Source organism: Lipotes vexillifer, unplaced genomic scaffold (genome assembly GCF_000442215.2).
Source record: "Lipotes vexillifer unplaced genomic scaffold, Lipotes_vexillifer_v1.1 scaffold4, whole genome shotgun sequence".
NCBI lineage: Eukaryota > Metazoa > Chordata > Mammalia > Artiodactyla > Lipotidae > Lipotes > Lipotes vexillifer.
The window spans coordinates 4,611,845-4,628,671 of NW_006785876.1; the positions used below are offsets into that span (position 1 = coordinate 4,611,845).

Sequence of the window (16,827 nt, forward strand, 5' to 3'; positions counted from 1 at the left end):
AATAGGGAGCGGAGGTGCTGGAACCGCGGACCAATGGGGCGGGGGTGCAGGGGCTCACCATATAAGGAGCGGCCTCGCCATAAAAGGAAACATTGTATCTCTTTATATGGGGGGAAGGGTCGGGGGATCCCTCGCCACCAGCGCGTGGTCCCGGCCCCCTCCACCCGCCGTCTCGGCCGCGGCCAGCAGCCCCTGCCCACCGGCGGACGCTGACGGCCGCCGGGCGCGCCGCCCTAGAGTACGGACAGGGGGCGCTCCGCGCGGCCTGGGGCAACCCGGGCCACAGGGGCAGGAAAGTGAGGGCCCAGGTCGGCCCGGGCGTGCAGGGGCCCCGGGTTCGCAGCGGCAGCGGCGGCAGCGATAGCGGCACTAAGCAGCAGCGGGAGCGCCGGGTTGAGCCGGGAAGCCGATGGCGGCGGCGGCGGCGGCTCCGATTCCTCGCTGACTGCCCGTCCGCCCTCCTACTTTGAGCGCCATGTTACCGAGCCAAGCTGGGGCCGCGGCGGCGCTGGGCCGGGGCTCGGCCCTGGGGGGCAGCCTGAACCGGACCCCGACGGGGCGGCCAGGCGGTGGAGGCGGCGGCGGGACTCGCGGGGCTAACGGGGGCCGGGTCCCCGGGAACGGCGCGGGGCTCGGCCCGGGCCGCCTTGAGCGGGAGGCTGCAGCAGCAGCGACAACCACCCCGGCGCCCACCGCGGGGGCCCTCTACAGCGGCAGCGAGGGTGACTCGGAGTCGGGCGAGGAGGAGGAGCTGGGCGCGGAGCGGCGCGGCCTGAAGCGGAGCCTGAGCGAGATGGAGCTCGGCGTGGTGGTCGGTGGGCCCGAGGCGGCGGCGGCGGCCACTGGGGGCTACGGGCCGGTGAGCGGCGCAGTGAGCGGCGCCAAGCCGGGTAAGAAGACTCGGGGCCGCGTGAAGATCAAGATGGAGTTCATCGACAACAAGCTGCGGCGCTACACGACCTTCAGCAAGAGGAAGACGGGCATCATGAAGAAGGTACCGGGCCGGGAGGCTGGTTGGCCACGGGAGACCGGGAGGGTGGGGACGCGCAAGGGGAGCCCGGGAAGGAGGCAGAGCCGAGGCGGAGGTGAGAGGCGGCGAGTCCGCAGGAGGTGTGTGGGAGGGGATGGCTGTTGCCCCAGGAGGGTGAAAGGGGAGGGGCCGCCAGGGAAATGTGGGGAGAGGGGAGATGCCGGGAACGTCCGGAAAAGAGAGGAAAGGCGCCGAGGTGGGAGTGACGGGCGCCAGAGAGGAACGGGGCCCTCGTAGAGCGGAGGAGTGAGGAGTGGTAATGGGAGGCTGCGGGGCTGCCCGGGAGGTGGTTAATGAGACCCGGGGGTCAGTAGGTCCAGTGCGCTCTGGTGTTGGGGGGAAGGCGCCGGAAAAGCAGGGAGAAGAGAAGGTTTAGGGGTGAGGAGGTTGGAGCTGCATAACAACAATGAGCGAACATGTGTGGGAGGAAGGTGGGCATCACTAGAGTAGTGCAGGCTGGAAGGATGGGCAGGGCTGATGACTGAATGGGGCTTAAGAGCCCCAGGTAAGGGAGCAGGGCAGGAGAACTGATGCTGCCCTGAGCATCAGAAACCAAGTCCTGAGATGGCCATGTGTCTTCTGTGCATCCACTGGAAGCTGGCACACTCCCTGCAGGACAGGCTTCAGAACCATTTGCCCTTGGAACAAGTGGGATTTCCAGCCCTAGGGAAAAATCTGTGCACGGAGTTTGGGGAGAACGTTTTCAGAGGTACCTAGAAATGCCTCCTCTTCTAGCTGATTATCCATTGAAAAGGATGAGGAAAGGAGTTGTCTTGGAGTATAGAAGATATGGGAAGGGATGAAAGCAGAGGAACTGGGACACAAGAAGCTAGAACTCTGGGAACATTGGCTGGTGTTTATATTTATCCCATATAGAAACCAAGGCTGCTTCCAGTGGGTTGTGGAACTTTGTTGGGAGTGAGGATGCTACCTATGGGGCCATCCTTGAAGGTCTGTGAAGGTCCCCTTCCTGGGTTTATGGCAGGGTAGTAGCTGCTAATCTAGCTGCCATCTCCCCTCATTCCAGACACTGTTGAATCAAGACAAAGAAAGAGAAAAGGGGGAGCAGAGTATTATAGAGCAGGACAAAATGGCAACAGGTTAGTGCCTGTGCAGTTTCTGGGAAGAAACATGGGACATTTTAGAGCTTAGGTGGCCCCTTATCCCTAATATCTATGTGACTTCCAGTGTAGTAGCGACTTCATCCTGGTCCCTGTGACAGTGAAGAAGTAGCGGGAGCCATCTCTTTGTGAGGCTCTGGGCACCAAGCTGTAGTGAGGAGCAGCTACCTGGGCCCCTCCATGTCTGCTGAGGTGTTATTGTTTTGTCACCGGAGCTGTGGCTATTTGCTTGGGGTATCTGCAGGTCAGTGAGGCTGTTCCTCAAAAGAGAAGCATGGGGTTTTTCTACTCTTCAGCTCACCTTCAGATATCCTTCAGATAAGACCCCTATAGAGTCACTGGAGAGGAAGGTAATTATGGCAGTGGGGGCTTGAGATCACTGTGTACTTCCTTCTCTTTCCCACTACCCAAGGAAGGTAGAGATTAAAAGTTTTGCTGACCTACCCATCTCCCCCCCCCACCCCCAGGCCTATGAGCTGTCCACGCTGACAGGGACACAGGTGCTGTTGCTGGTGGCCAGTGAGACAGGCCATGTGTATACCTTTGCCACCCGCAAACTGCAGCCCATGATCACCAGTGAGACTGGCAAGGCACTGATTCAGACCTGCCTCAACTCGCCAGACTCTCCACCCCGCTCAGACCCCACCACAGACCAGAGAATGAGTGCCACGGGCTTTGAAGAAACAGATCTCACCTACCAGGTGTCGGAGTCCGACAGCAGTGGGGAGACCAAGGTGTGTTTGGGTCCCCTGTCGGAGGGGAAGGAAGGGGAGGGACTTGACCGGCAGAGAGGGGAAGGGGTCTCTCTCCCTCGCCCAGGACAGGTGGATAGGTGCCTACTGATGTGGAGTGGAGCCGGGTTAGTGCCCCGCATCTTAGGGTACAGGTGTCTATCCTCTCTATCCTGACAGGAGGCTGGCCCCCTAGATAAGCGGGCGGCCTCCGTGCCCATATAAGGCCGGCTCCGGCTCCACGCCGGCCTCCCGCCTGCAGCCCGCCTGCCTGGCAGGGCCCTTGCATTCCTCCCGCCAGCTGTCTCCCTGCTGGGGGCGGGGGCGTCGCTTAGCCCTGCCCTCCTGGCCGGCTGGGTGGCCGGGGAGTAGGAAGGGAGTGCTCATGGGTTCCAGCGTCCTGGGAAGCCAGCACTGTCAGCAGGCAGGCTGGCTGACTAGGCTGGAGACTATCTTACTAGCCAGCCGCCTACCTTTTCAGGATGTCTGGGTCTGCGCACGTTAGGGAGTGTATTCGCCCGGCTGCTAGGGATGCCGGCCGTGGTTACGCCTCCCCCTTCCCTTTCCCGGTAAGGAGAGGGGGCGGAGCTTCCTCCCTTGCTGCTCTGGGGAGTTCCACCTTCTGTGTGGCCCTTCACTAACTGGCCAATCGGAGGAAGCGGCACTGTTTGCCTTAGCAACGCCTCCGCCAATCAGGGGCTTCAAGCTCCACTGCTTAGCAAACATCCCGCGCTGACCCAGCTCCAGTATCGGAGCCCCCTCAGTTCTCTGGGCCTGGTTCTCAGCTCGTGGCTTCCTCCTTCCTCTTCTAAGAACAAAGCCTCCCTGAGGGGCGAGTCAGTGCTCTAGGCTCCCCACTCTTTTAGCAGTAGGGCTAATTTATTCCCATGAAATTTTGCTGAATGAATAAATTCTTTTGGTGCTTCATTGCCAAACCCCCAAGATCGCTCTCAAACCCTAAATTCCCTGAAAAACTGTCGGTCCCTATCTCAGAAGCCTGGCAATTCAGATCTGGAAGGACCCTTTTAAGGATGACATAGTAGCCCAGCCCCCTCATGTTTACAGAAGAAGAAAACTGAAGCTCAGAAAGAAGAGGTTTTCCAAGGGTCACACAGGAGGATATCATTGCCAGAGCTGAGAACAGACCTCAGGTGACATTATCATTGTCATCATTATAAGAGCAGCAAATACTGCTTTTTTTATGAGCCAGGCACTATTCTAAGTGTTTTACCCATGTTAACCTATTTAATCTTCATAACACCTATGGGGTAGGTATTATCCTTCTTTTACAGACAGAAGACTAAAGAAAAAAGCTCAGCAGCTCAATAACTTGTCTAAGAGTCAGGCTGCAGGTAAATGGTGGACTTGGGATTTGAACGCAAGCACACTGGTTCCATTCTGGGCTGTCAGTCCACACAGTTTCTTGAAGGGGCAGGGTCTGGTAGAGGCTCACCACTCCATCTTTACTCTGGGTGTAGGATACACTGAAACCGGCCTTTACTGTCACCAACCTGCCGGGTACCACCTCCACCATCCAGACAGCACCCAGCACCTCTACCACCATGCAAGTCAGCAGCGGTCCCTCCTTTCCCATCACCAACTACCTGGCACCAGTGTCTGCTAGCGTCAGCCCCAGCGCTGTCAGCAGTGCCAACGGGACTGTGCTGAAGAGTACAGGCAGCGGCCCTGTTTCCTCTGGGGGCCTCATGCAGCTGCCTACCAGCTTCACCCTGATGCCTGGTGAGTCACAAGGGGCAAACTGAGCATGCTAAGAGTGGGTTTAGGGCTGGCACAAGGAGAATGACTTTCCTCACTCAGAAGGAGGGTGAACAGGGGCCAGAGCCTGAGAGAAGCCTCTTATGTCCCGTTGGTAGGCACTGGGTCCCTCCCCACTGGGACTTGAACTATCCTTGTCAGTAAGTTTCACCCATATGCTCTGGCCTTGTCTAGCAAGCCCAGTCCTGTGCCTCCATTGCCACAAGGACAGCAGACATTCTAGCACTTCCTTACCTTGACTGGAAGGCAGATCATGTCCTTGATGGGTCAGTGCCTGCTCCTGTGTCAGCCAAAGAGGGTAGAGTCAGGGCTAGGGCAGGAGGAGGAGGGAAGGGCAAGAGCAGAGTGTGGAAGCCCCTGGAGACAAGATTCTGGTCATGAAGGGCCTCTTTGGCTCCCAGGAAAGATAGTGATGGGAGTCGGGGATAGAATGCCAGACCTTGGGCCTGGGGGTGTTTGAGGGTGCTTGGTGCAGGTGGTGGCTGGGTAGGACAGAGCACGAGTAAGTCTCTGTGTCTCATAGGTGGGGCAGTGGCCCAGCAGGTCCCAGTGCAGGCCATTCAGGTGCACCAGGCCCCACAGCAAGCGTCTCCCTCTCGCGACAGCAGCACAGACCTCACGCAGACCTCCTCCAGCGGGACAGGTATAGCTCGAAGCTCTGTCACCTCCCTGCTCTGCCTCCTTCATGAGGCCTAGCAACAGGTGCCCAGCAGTATCCATCCCATAACTAAGGTCAGAGAATTTCTTCATGTGGAGACTGAGGCTTTTGGGTTAACCCTTACCCTAATCCTTATGAGAAAGTCAGGTGAGGATGGTTGGGTTTTGACTCCTGCCCTGCAGTAGGGCTGTGGATTTCAGGAAGAAATTAGGGACCATTGAAGCTACACTCCTTACTTAGGTGAGAAGCCTGAGGCCCAGAAAGGAGAAGTTACTTGCCCAAAGACACACGTTTGCTCAATTACCAGGAAGGACTTCTAGAGTAGTTGTCTCCTTGTGGGAGGGTGTTCAAGGTTTTGAGTAACCATAATTCCCCTCTGTGTCTCTAGTCATTTCAGAAATGACGAGACACTTTCAAAATAAAAGTACTTTTAAGTACTTTAAGTTATTTGCAACCTTGTTACACGAAGTTTGGTCTGTGGAAGGAGGACCAGTATCACAGCATCACCTGGGAGCTTGATAGAAATGCAGACTCTTTAGCCTCACCCCAAACCTACTGAATCAGAATCCACACTTTTAACAAGTTCCCCCGGTGACTGTATGCACATTAACATTGGAGAAGTGCTTTTTTAAAAGCTGAATCTGTTAGCCACATGTTGAGGAAGAGGGAAGAGGAGTGAGAACAAGTGAAAAACGGGATGAGGGAGCTCTCTAAAAGAAGAGTATCTGAGTTTCCTTGGGTTGGGTCAGTCATTGTAATCTTTGCTTTTCCCAGGGCCTTGGGGTCTTGGAACAGAGCAGATAGATAATGGAATAGAACGATGTGATAGGATACACTTAAAGGTTGGTGTGGTTGTGTTCAAGAAAAAATAAGGATATTCCTAGTTGATGACAGGGAACTGAGGAATAAGTTTTATGTAGCTTTTGACCTGGGAAATGGAAAGAGGGCTCCAGAGGCCTGGGGTCCCTGGGGGTGGGATGGGGGATGTTAATATGGACCAGTGCCGACCTCCCTGACGTGTGTTTGTGTTTGCCAGTGACGTTGCCCGCCACCATCATGACGTCATCTGTGCCCACAACTGTGGGAGGCCACATGATGTATCCCAGCCCCCATGCAGTGATGTATGCACCCACCTCGGGCCTGGCTGATGGCAGCCTCACCGTGCTCAATGCCTTCTCCCAGGCACCATCCACCATGCAGGTGTCCCACAGCCAGGTCCAGGAGCAAGGTGAGTTTGGGGCGGGCAGGGCTGCCGAAAGGAGGGCCATTTCCTCCCTTACACACACACACACACACACACACACACACACACACACACTCAAAAGCCTCCCCCAACTCAGATGCACACACTCACACATACCCAAACCAGGTGCTCACACATATACCTACACATTTACACACACTTACAGATGCTTGCACACATACTCCAGCACCCAGGCTGTCCACTTGGACACTCATGCACACTTGAACACCCACACCCACATACATACTTAGACACATTTGGACACTTACCTTTGGGCACTTACATCTGAGACTCACCCAGTCACTTGTGCATTTATCACCACACCTCCAAGATCTGGAAGTTTCTCTTGAGCAAGTGATTTGAGTTTCTCCTGTGGCTTTTTAATGCAGGTGGCGTCCCCCAGGTGTTCCTGACAGCGCCATCTGGGACAGTGCAGATCCCGGTTTCTGCAGTTCAGCTTCACCAGGTAGGTGGGGGCACCTTTCACCCCAGTCAGCCAGCCCCTTCTTTATCTTGACCTCAGGGATTCCATTACTGGGTGGTCCAAGCCAAGATCCTTAGCCGAGAGGCCTATCCATTTTCCTGGTCAGGCCTGTGTGGTGGGCAGGCAGGCAGGTGAGCAGGGGGCAGCCTGAGCTGGCTGGTCAGTTCCAGCCCCCTACGTCCTCCTCACACATCCCCTTCCCTCCAGATGGCTGTGATAGGGCAGCAGGCCGGGAGCAGCAGCAACCTCACCGAATTACAGGTGGTGAACCTGGATGCCGCCCACAGCACCAAGAGTGACTGATCCGCCCTGCCGCCCTGGACAGATGGCCCAAGGGACGGCACCACTTATTTATTGTTGCCTTTTCACGTTTTCTTTACACACATGTTGACGGGCCGCAGGAGGGAGGCGGGGAGGAGCAGTGGGCAGCCACAGGACTGAGCCCTCTCACTCCAGCCAAAGAAATGGGCCAGCCTGCCCTCCACCCCATCCTCCCTCACCCTCCCCTCCTTCTAGCTCCACCTCCCATCTCTGTTGATGGTGGGGCTGTCCTGCCTCCTCAGACTCCCCTTGCCAGCTTGGCTCCGTGTTTGCCATGAGTATTAGCTTACCCAATGGGACCGTGCTCCCCCTCCCACACACAGGTCTCTGTGGGACGAGGCACTGTGTCCCCCTGAGGAAGCAGTCGGGGTCCTCTCCCCAGCCTCCTTGCTGACCCCACGTCAGCTCTGCGTCTGCCACAGGCTGGGTCAAAAGAGCCCTAACCCTGCCCCTCAGGGAGCCAGCTGGGGAGATGGGGCTTCTTCCCTCAAGACTTGCCCGTGCCCGTGGCCCCTGCAGCTCCTGAGTAGCGGGGCTTGTGCACGGAGCAGATTCCTGGGGTGACCTGCCCTGCCCAGCCGCTCCCCTCGGAACTCCGGGGGCTACTGGGTTGGAGGGAACCACCGGTGTTCCCTCTCCCCCTGTCTTCCCCACCTCCTCCCAGCTGCTTTACTTAAAGTTGATTTTGAACTTTTTATTTGAGGAGACGAAGTGAAAACAAATCTATAAATATATATTTTTAAAATATTTAACTTTTTTTTATGGCGTTTTTCTCGTCCCCCTCCCTGCCCAAGCTCCCCTTCCCTGGGGAGCCCTGGGGCTCCCTGGAGCTGGCTGGGCTTCTGGGGACAGAGCCGCCCCATGAGCTTGGGGCCCACCAGTGTATGGGAGAGATGCTGGGTTCGCCCGGTCCTGGGTTGTTTCCAGGAGAAAACCGGGGGAGGGGCCCTCAGGCCATGCCCCAACGGGGTGGGGAGGGTGACCCACAGCTCTGGGTCTCTTTTTGTCCTTCAGGGCTGTTGCTAGGGAGAGGGAAAAGGGAGACCAAATGTGGGGATGGGGGTGGGAGGGTGTCAGAGGCAACCGACTTCATTTGTGCCACACGCATGGGCATTGCAGCCTTGTGTGCCCCCAGGCCTGCAGCTGCCTGGGGCCCAAGTTGCAGTGAGCAGGGTGGGGTCTGGGAGGGGGCGGAAGGCAGGAATGGGGGGGCAGAAGAAATGGGAGCAGCTCTTGGGCTGAGTGTGGGGAAAGGGGAGCCAGAAATGGCAGCTCTCCCAGGGAGTGAGCAGCTACTGTAACTTTTTAAAATTAAGACAAAAAGCCTTGAAGAAAATGACTTTATTTTTCTAAGTGTAACCTCAGTATTTATGTAATTTGTACAGGGGCCGTGCCCCACCCCCTCTACCTGCTTTGGGGTAGACCTTGAGGGTGGGCCAACATAGGGGGAGGGTCTTTTACCCTGTGTCAGAGCCTACCTTTACCACCTGTATCCAGAGAGGGAGCTTTTTCAGAACAGGGCAGCGGTGGAGTGGAGTTTTATTAACCCCTTAGGACTGCCTTCAGTAGGAACAAGCCTGCTTCTGTGATTAGGTGAAGGGGTGGGGGAAATTTTTACGCACAGCCTAGTTATCAAGGGGGTGATTTGCCGACATGTTTGAGAACCTCCGAACCTCTAACCCCCGTTGCTGTCTTGCCCCAGTTTGGGGTGCCAAGATGGAAGTCATCTTTCTGGCTTTCTCCTGGAGGTAGCTGGGGGCTTATGGTTGGCTTACAAGATTGGGGCATGGCAAATCAGGGGCTAGAGAGTGGGGGAGCTTGGGACTCAGGTCTGTAACTGCCCAGCCCCTTTTCTCTGCTCTTGTTTTCACTCCACCATCACTCACTCACTCCCCCCTCTCACCCAGGGGAGGAGACCTTGATGAATTCCTCCTCTCCTTCCCACAAAAGACAGACCCAGTGAGTGAATCCGGCAAAGTGCTTATAATGTGTGTTGTGTGAGCGTGGCCTTGGGAGAACATGTGTGCGTCAGGGATGAGGTGGCATTTATATGTGCAGCGACCCTTGGTGTTTCCCTTCCTTGGTGGCTCTGGGGTGTGTGTGTGTGCCTGAGTGAATGTGTGTGTGTGAATGTGGGGTGTGTATGTTAGTGGTTTCTACTTCCCTGGGATGCTGACCCAGGAATAGTGGACATGGTCACAGTCCTATGTACAGAGCTTTCTTTTGTATTAAGAAAAAATACTCTTTCAATAAATGTATCATTTTTGTGCACAGACTGTGGGGTCTTTGCCTTTGTTTTCCCATATTGGAGGGAGGGAGGTGTGAACATGAATCAAACCCCAAAAGTTGCTGCTCTGAGAAGCAAGCCTGGCTGTTTGATGAAATGCTAAGGGGTACTTTGGCTGTTGAAATTCTAGGATTATACTTGAAGAACATTTCCGGGGGTGGGGGGCGCTCGGGCATTTATCTTTGGCCCCAGCTGTGCTAGGTGCTTAGGTCAACACAGAGAGGAGCAATTTTAATTAATAGGAAAAGTGACGCAACCAATCCAAAGCATCGGGTTTGGGAAACTCAGGGCCACGTGACCTAGTGCAAAATAAGAGGAAAGCCCTAGGGTGGGAGTGTGAGTTGCAGTGGGGGACGAGGAAGGCAGACCTAGTGAAGGGGAGGGAGGGCTTCAAAGTTGATATTGGATGGAAAGGGCTGCCTACGGCTGCTGAGAAAGGAGCAACGTGACCACTACCCCGGGCTCCGCGGGCAGCCCCCCACTCACCCCTCCCCCGGCCGCTTGCCCCAGCGCAGCAGCCCCCGAGTACTACGCATGCTCCGCTTGCGCGCTGCGCCGCTGCCGCTCTCGGCTGTGGGCCGCGGTGGGACCCGTAGCCGCCCGGCAGTGCGTGCACTCGCGACGTGACCCGGAAGGGAGCTGCTGAGGAGGCGGGGCCAGGACGGCGGGGTCAGGACGGAGGGACCAGGACGGCGGGGCCAGGACGGCAGGACCAGCGCTGTGTCCCAGCGAGGGCCGAGCCGGGCGGTGGGAGGTGAGAGGAGAGTTCTGCGCCGACCCGGTCCCTGCCTCGTTCCCTCCCCGGTCCCTTGCCCACTCTCCGTGGGGCTGACGACAGGAGCCAGGTCTTGCTGAGATTCGTTCGGACCAGTGAGCCTCCTCCGACCGCGCCTCTCCATCCTCACCCCGCCCCCCAAGCCCGTTCCTGTGGCGATGCGGGCCTCCTCTACGGCCCCTGGGCCTGCAAGCTCGGGCCTGATCTTGCCACCTACGCCTACCTGCTGTCTCATCCTCGCATCCTGACCTCGACTCCACACCTCAGTTTATTGCTCCCGTTCTAAGTCCTCCCTCTCCCCCCATTTAGGCCTTTCCGATGGTGTTACTTCACCCTGTTCATCAGTTGTCCATCGCACATCTCTGGTTACCTCCCTGTCCTGCCCCCCATGCTAACTGGACCCCTACCCCCATCGAGGTCCACATTCCATGTTTCCCCTCCTCTTCACGCCTTCTATTCTCATCTTCTATCCCTGTACCCCAACATGACCCCGGCCCTGATCACCATTTCTTCATCTTGGTTTATCCTCCGTTCTTATCCTCATCATTCCCTGTTGTCCCCACATTGCTTCATAGTGTTCCCTGACCACTAGCATAGCCATCACCCCACACGTATTTCTGATCCTTTCTGGCTTAATAGCGTTCCGTTTATCTGGGGACTGATCCTACCTTCTCCTTCTCTAAGAAGAATAATATTAGATTCTGTTTACTAAGCGCTCACTGTATGTTAGAGGCTGTTCTAAATGTTTTATATAGTGATTTTAGTTTTTACAACAACTTCGTGAGTTGGGTATGAATATTATTACCATCTTTCAGAGGAGGGAACTGAGGCATAGAAGTTAAGTAACTTGCTCAAAAGCCTGCACACAGTAAGTGAAAGAGCCAGAGTTCAGAGTCCCATTTGTCTGACTCTGAATCTGTACTGTTGATTTATTGCGTCTCTAGAATCTCTACTGTCTCCTGACCTCATTCCCTAGCCTTCAACTCCATGATTACTACCTCTATCTATAACTGCCTGACTTAGAGCCTCACCGTACCTATTGCATGGGTGCAGGGTGGGACCTGGTTTTTTTCTCCCATGATTTTACTTGGCCCCCTAGTCCCGTCCCCCTTTCACAATATTCTCATACCCCTTTCCCATCCAGCCATCTGCACGTGCGGGCCTCCTTTCATCTCTGTTCTCTGTATCTGCCGTGGCCCAACCTTTTATATCCACAGTCCAGTTTTACCCTGTCATTTATACTCCTTGTCCTGCCACTTCCCCATCCTGACTTTCCTAGCTTGTTCTAGCCCCACTGCCTCACAGGCTGCTGTCCTACCTGCTCACCCGTGTCATCCTTCTAAGTCCTGATCTGTACCCCTCAGCTGCCCTACTGTCCTGCCCAAATTGTCCTGATTAACTGTCAACTCCTCTTGTTCCCTTGCCTTTTATTCTTCTCATCCTCTTTTGTAATTTCTTCTATTTCTTAAATCTTTTCATCTCCTTCTGTCGCCGTTTTTCACTCCATTCTCCTTCTCTTATAAATCCCAGAGTTTGTTCAAGTTATTCATTCCATCCTATTCTTGGCCTTTTCTCTTTGGCCTCTAAATTCCATGCAACCTACCAATCACCACCCACCCTGTCTACGCCTCAAGATTCCACCCCCTTCACGTAGCCTTTTCCCTTTCCAGCACAGCCTCTGTCTTTCTCCTTGTGTGTCCCAGGAAGTCAGGATGGTGGGGGAGCGGCGTCCCGGGGACCTCGTGGTGCCCTTGGGGCCCCGGCTGCAAGCGTATCCTGAAGAACTTCTTCGACAGCGGCCTGGGCGTGATGGGCACCCTGAATACCTGATCCGATGGAGTGTCCTGAAGTGTGAGGAAGTGGGAAGAGTGGGTGTGGAAGAGGGCAAGGCAGAGCACATCCTCATGTGGCTGTCAGCCCCCGAGGTCTACGCCAACTGCCCCATGTTGTTAGGTGAGCGGGCATTATCTAAGGGACCTCAGCATGAAACAGCTGGGGGTTCTGGAAGCTTTCGCCGAGATCCGGGAGGCCTGGATGATGTGGCAATGGGAGAGATGGAGGCTGATGTGCGGGCGCTGGTGCGCAGGGCTGCCAGGCAGCTGGCAGAAGGTGGGACCTCGAGCCTCACGGCTGCTGTGCTCCACACCATCCACGTGCTCAGCGCCTACGCCAGCATCGGGCCCCTCACTGGTGTCTTCAGGGAGACAGGCGCCCTAGACCTGCTCATGCACATGTTGTGCAACCCTGAGCCTCAGATCCGTCGGAGTGCGGGCAAGATGCTGCAGGCTCTGGCAGCCCATGATGCTGGTAAGAGACAGCCAGGGGAAGAAGGTAAACACTGGGAAGAATGAGGCTACAGGAGTAAGAACAGGAAGAGGAGGGATTTCCCAGCTCTGTAAGAATACCTAGTATTTGGTGGACATCAGTTTCATTGCAAAGGGAAAAATATAAAATAAGCTATCACAGGTGCGTAAACAGGATAAAATGATAGCACCTGGTTTATCTGTCCATTCTCAGTGCAGTGGCAGAGAAGAGAAGGGAATAAGTTTATATTTTTAAACTGGTTTGACATTTGTTAGTTGGTTATGAAATCAGTTTGGTGGGTTATAACCAACATTTTTTAAAATGTAAAATATCAGTACATGGCACTTAGTAGTGTAGGTTTTGTAACCTGAAATACATGTTTCAGTTTCATATGTGTACACTTGTATTAGGTTACCATGTAAAATATGTGTGTTCCTGTGAGTCTCAGTCACAGAGAAGTTTGAAAGCCTCTGGGGGTAGGGAATAGAGAGTCTGGGGGAAGGCAGCCGGTAAGTAGTGGGGATTGAGGAGAAGATACAGATTGGGTGTGGATTACAGGGAGTCGGGCTCACGTCCTTCTGTCACTGAGCCAGCAAGATGGCATCGAGCAGCACATGGATTTTGACAGCCGCTATACTTTGCTGGAGCTGTTTGCAGAGACCACGTCTTCTGAGGAGCACTGCGTGGCCTTTGAGGGCATTCATCTGCCTCAGGTACCCTGGCAGCTGTGGGGGAAATGCTGTGTACAAGGCCTATGGCATCATTTCTGAAAATGTGGTTCAGGACTGCGTCAGCCTGGGGAGCTTATTAAAATGAAGGTTCGTGCTACCCTCCCCACTCAGAATCTCTGAGATGAGAATCAGGAATCTCTGTTTTAGGGCACTCCTTGTGTGTTTCTTCTATAAATCACAGTTTGAGAACTACAGGTATGGGGATGAGGCCTTTATCTTTCTCTGGAGAGGGTGATATTGAGGGGAAAGGAGAGGGGCTAAAGCCGGGAGAAGGGGAGCCTACACCACAGACTGTGTCCTCCAGATCCCAGGAAAGCTGCTCTTCTCCCTGGTGAAACGCTACCTATGTGTCACTTCCCTGCTGGATCAGCTGAATAACAGTCCAGAGCCAGGGACTGGAGACCGAGGCTCCCGACCCTCAAGGGAGGATTTTGGCCAGGAGAAAAGCCGGGGGCAGCGGGAGCTGGAGTTCAGTATGGCTGTGGGCAACCTAATCTCAGAGCTCGTGCGGAACATGGGCTGGGCCCGGAACCTCAGTGAACAGGCCGCATCGCCACCCCGGCCAACCCGGTCCATCTTTCAGCCTGGGATTTCAGGCCCCAGCCTTTTACTCCCCACCAACGTCGCCACCCCCAGGAGGCAAGGGCGGGCCTTCCGCCAGCGCGCTGAATTCTCTAGCCGTAGTGGCTACGGCGAGTACGTGCAGCAGACCCTGCAGCCGGGCATGCGAGTGCGGATGCTGGATGATTACGAGGAGATCAGTGCCGGGGACGAGGGCGAGTTCCGGCAGAGCAACAATGGCGTGCCCCCTGTGCAGGTGAGCAAGAGCGCGGTGGCGGGCCTCCGTTGGGGGTCTGTGTTGGGTGGGGCATAGCTGGGGCATCCACACAGGGGACTCCTGCAGGCCACCCAAGGAGAAAACCCCAAGAAAATTGGAATGGTTTAAAGGGGGTCAGTGATGGAGAGGGGGGCTGTTTGGAGGGCTGAGAAAATCTGGCAGGAGTGGGTGGGCTGTGAGGTCAAGGAAACAGTTCTTCCTTCCCACCCAGGAAGCAGAACTGACATGTTCAGACACCCTGACTCCCACCAGTGGAGCTGGCTAGGAGGAAGTGTGGGCGCGGAGGCCATCCGGATTAGGAAGAGATGAGAGGCAGGGCCTGCCTGGTAGGGGAAGGGAGCCTTTTGCTGAACAGAGGTTTCCCAAGCCTAGCCAGGTGTGCCCTGAGGACTGTGTGCCCAGGTCTGGGTCCAGCCATGTCTTCTGCAGCCTGCACAGCTCAGGGTTCACAGGGCTGAGCCCCCTTCTTCTCTCTTTCTTTCTCCCTCCACACTAGGTCTTTTGGCAGTCAACGGGCCGTCCCTACTGGGTGCACTGGCACATGGTGGAGATCCTGGGCCCTGAGGAAACTGCTGAGGATATGGCTTCAGCAGCTGTGGAGAAGGGGGCGGGGACCGCTGTGTTGGGCACAGGTGAGCCATGGAGGGAGGGGACATGGACGTCGTGTCTCTGAACAGAGGAGGAGTGGCTGGAATGAAGCCCTTCCCGACCAGGAGCTGCCCCACAGATTCAGAAATTCAGTCTGTTCATGCCTGTCTCCTCAGCACTTCCCTCCTGGGACTGGAAGCCGGTGGATGGGCTCTACTCTTTGCCGTACCTCCAGCCCGAGCCTCAGAAGAACGAGGAACTGGGATACCTGACCCAGGCTGAGTGGTGGGAACTCCTCTTCTTCATCAAGAAGTTGGATATATGTGAGCAGCAGCCAATTTTCCAGAATCTTCGGGAGAACCTGGATGAGGTATTACAGGCCTGCAATACCTGGGGGGTTTGGAATGGCATTGGAGGCGGGATCCTCTAAGGTAGTTTGCCATATGGGACTGCCTAGGGGAAGGCTGAAGCGAGAGGTTAGAGAGCCTGGGGGCTCCTGCTGGGGGAGGAGGCAAATGCCGGGAGGGTCTAGTATGTAGCAGGTGTGTAAGGCACGGTGAGAGGTGGCTGCTCTTCTGTTCCTGTCCCCAAGGCCTTTGCGTCTGCTTCTTCCTAAAAAATACATACCATTCTGTTGCCAGACCCTGGGTGAGAAGGCCCTAGGTGAAATCTCCGTGCCCATAGCGATGGCTGAGGGTCTGCTGCAGGTTCTCAGTAATCGGTTTGAGGGCAGCGCCCTCAGCGACCTGCTCAACTCTCAGATCTACACCAAGTACGGGCTGCCACCCAAGGCACTGAGCAGCTCGTCTTCTTCACGAAGTCACTCCAGTTCTCCAGATCTGGAAGAGGAGTCCAAGTCAGAGGCCAACTTCTCAGAGGAAGAGGCTGAGTCCCCTAAAGCAAAGCCCCTTAAGTTAGAGGCAGAGCCTGCCAGGGGAAAAACTGAGCCCCCCATGGCACAGAGTGATTCGCAGCTGTTTAACCAGCTTCTGGTGACTGAGGGGATGGCTCTGCCCGCCGAGATGAAGGAGGCAGCCAGTGGTGAGTCAGGTGCTGGGAGGGGAGGGCAAAGAGGTTGGAGCAAGTCCCGGGTGGTCCCCGGAGAAGTGGGTAGTCAGGGCAGAGGGCAAGCCGTGGAGGGAGGTCGCTTTTGTATGGGAAAATGCTTCGGAAGCCTGCATCCATTTTCCTTCCTTTGACCTTGATTATCTGTAATTGATCACTGCTCCCTTTCTTCAGTATCCCTGGAAAAGGAGGGTCCGTATTCCAGAGTACTGTCATCTTCATTGCTTGACTATTAAATCCCTCACACAGAATTGGGAAAGTTCTAGGCGTAAGCTACAGTAGTGAACAGTGTGTTAAAATGTCAGTAGGATAACTGGACTTGACCTTTAAAGACTTCCAACGTGAAGGTGCCACAGTTTTTTTAAGGCACTGCCTTTCCCTCACTGTTTTCAGAAATGGCTACAGCCTTGCGGGGTCCTGGGCCACGCAGTTCCCTGGATCAGCATGTGGCAGCGGTCGTGGCCACTGTGCAGATATCCAGCTTGGACACAAATCTGCAGCTTTCGGGACTCTATGCCCTCTCTCAGGCCGTGGAAGAAGTCACTGAACGTGACCACCCTCTGGTCAGTCCCGACAGATCCCTAAGGTTAGAACCGTGGAGAGGTGGAGGGGGTTATGGTTTAAGCTGTCAGTGGGGGAGGATGGTGGGGGAGGGAAGGAGCTATGAGATCAAGAGTTAGAAAGGCTAGGAGGAAAGAAGGGTCAGCCTGAAGGGTAGCTGAACAGGAGGGTGGAATATTAACGATGGTTAATGTTCTTGGAGCATTTGTTCTGTGCCAGGCCTTGTGCTTAAAATTTTATAAGCATTCTCTCCTTAAATCCTTCTATCTCCAGAGGAGAACTTGATGCTGTTCTTTTTTTTTTTTTTTTTTTTT

At 55.3% G+C, this 16,827-nt stretch overlaps 2 protein-coding genes across 2 annotated transcripts in view; both read left to right on the forward strand.

The window, feature by feature from the left end:
- SRF (serum response factor) lies at positions 1–9,639 on the forward strand. Its single transcript, XM_007458254.1, has 7 exons — positions 1–994; positions 2,619–2,885; positions 4,361–4,622; positions 5,182–5,301; positions 6,353–6,544; positions 6,949–7,025; positions 7,251–9,639. Exons 1-7 carry the CDS (start codon positions 476–478, stop codon positions 7,344–7,346), a joined length of 1,533 nt encoding a protein of 510 aa, XP_007458316.1. The 5' UTR covers positions 1–475; the 3' UTR covers positions 7,347–9,639.
- A 734-nt stretch (positions 9,640–10,373) lies between these two features.
- CUL9 (cullin 9) overlaps positions 10,374–16,827 on the forward strand; it is a 38,448-nt gene continuing 31,994 nt past the window's right edge. The window contains exons 1-8 of the mRNA XM_007458255.1: positions 10,374–10,405; positions 12,130–12,733; positions 13,289–13,443; positions 13,766–14,278; positions 14,796–14,931; positions 15,064–15,257; positions 15,529–15,928; positions 16,346–16,538. Coding sequence (XP_007458317.1) covers positions 12,139–12,733; positions 13,289–13,443; positions 13,766–14,278; positions 14,796–14,931; positions 15,064–15,257; positions 15,529–15,928; positions 16,346–16,538 — 2,186 coding nt within the window. The 5' untranslated portion in view covers positions 10,374–10,405; positions 12,130–12,138. The remainder of the gene's footprint in view (positions 10,406–12,129; positions 12,734–13,288; positions 13,444–13,765; positions 14,279–14,795; positions 14,932–15,063; positions 15,258–15,528; positions 15,929–16,345; positions 16,539–16,827) is intronic.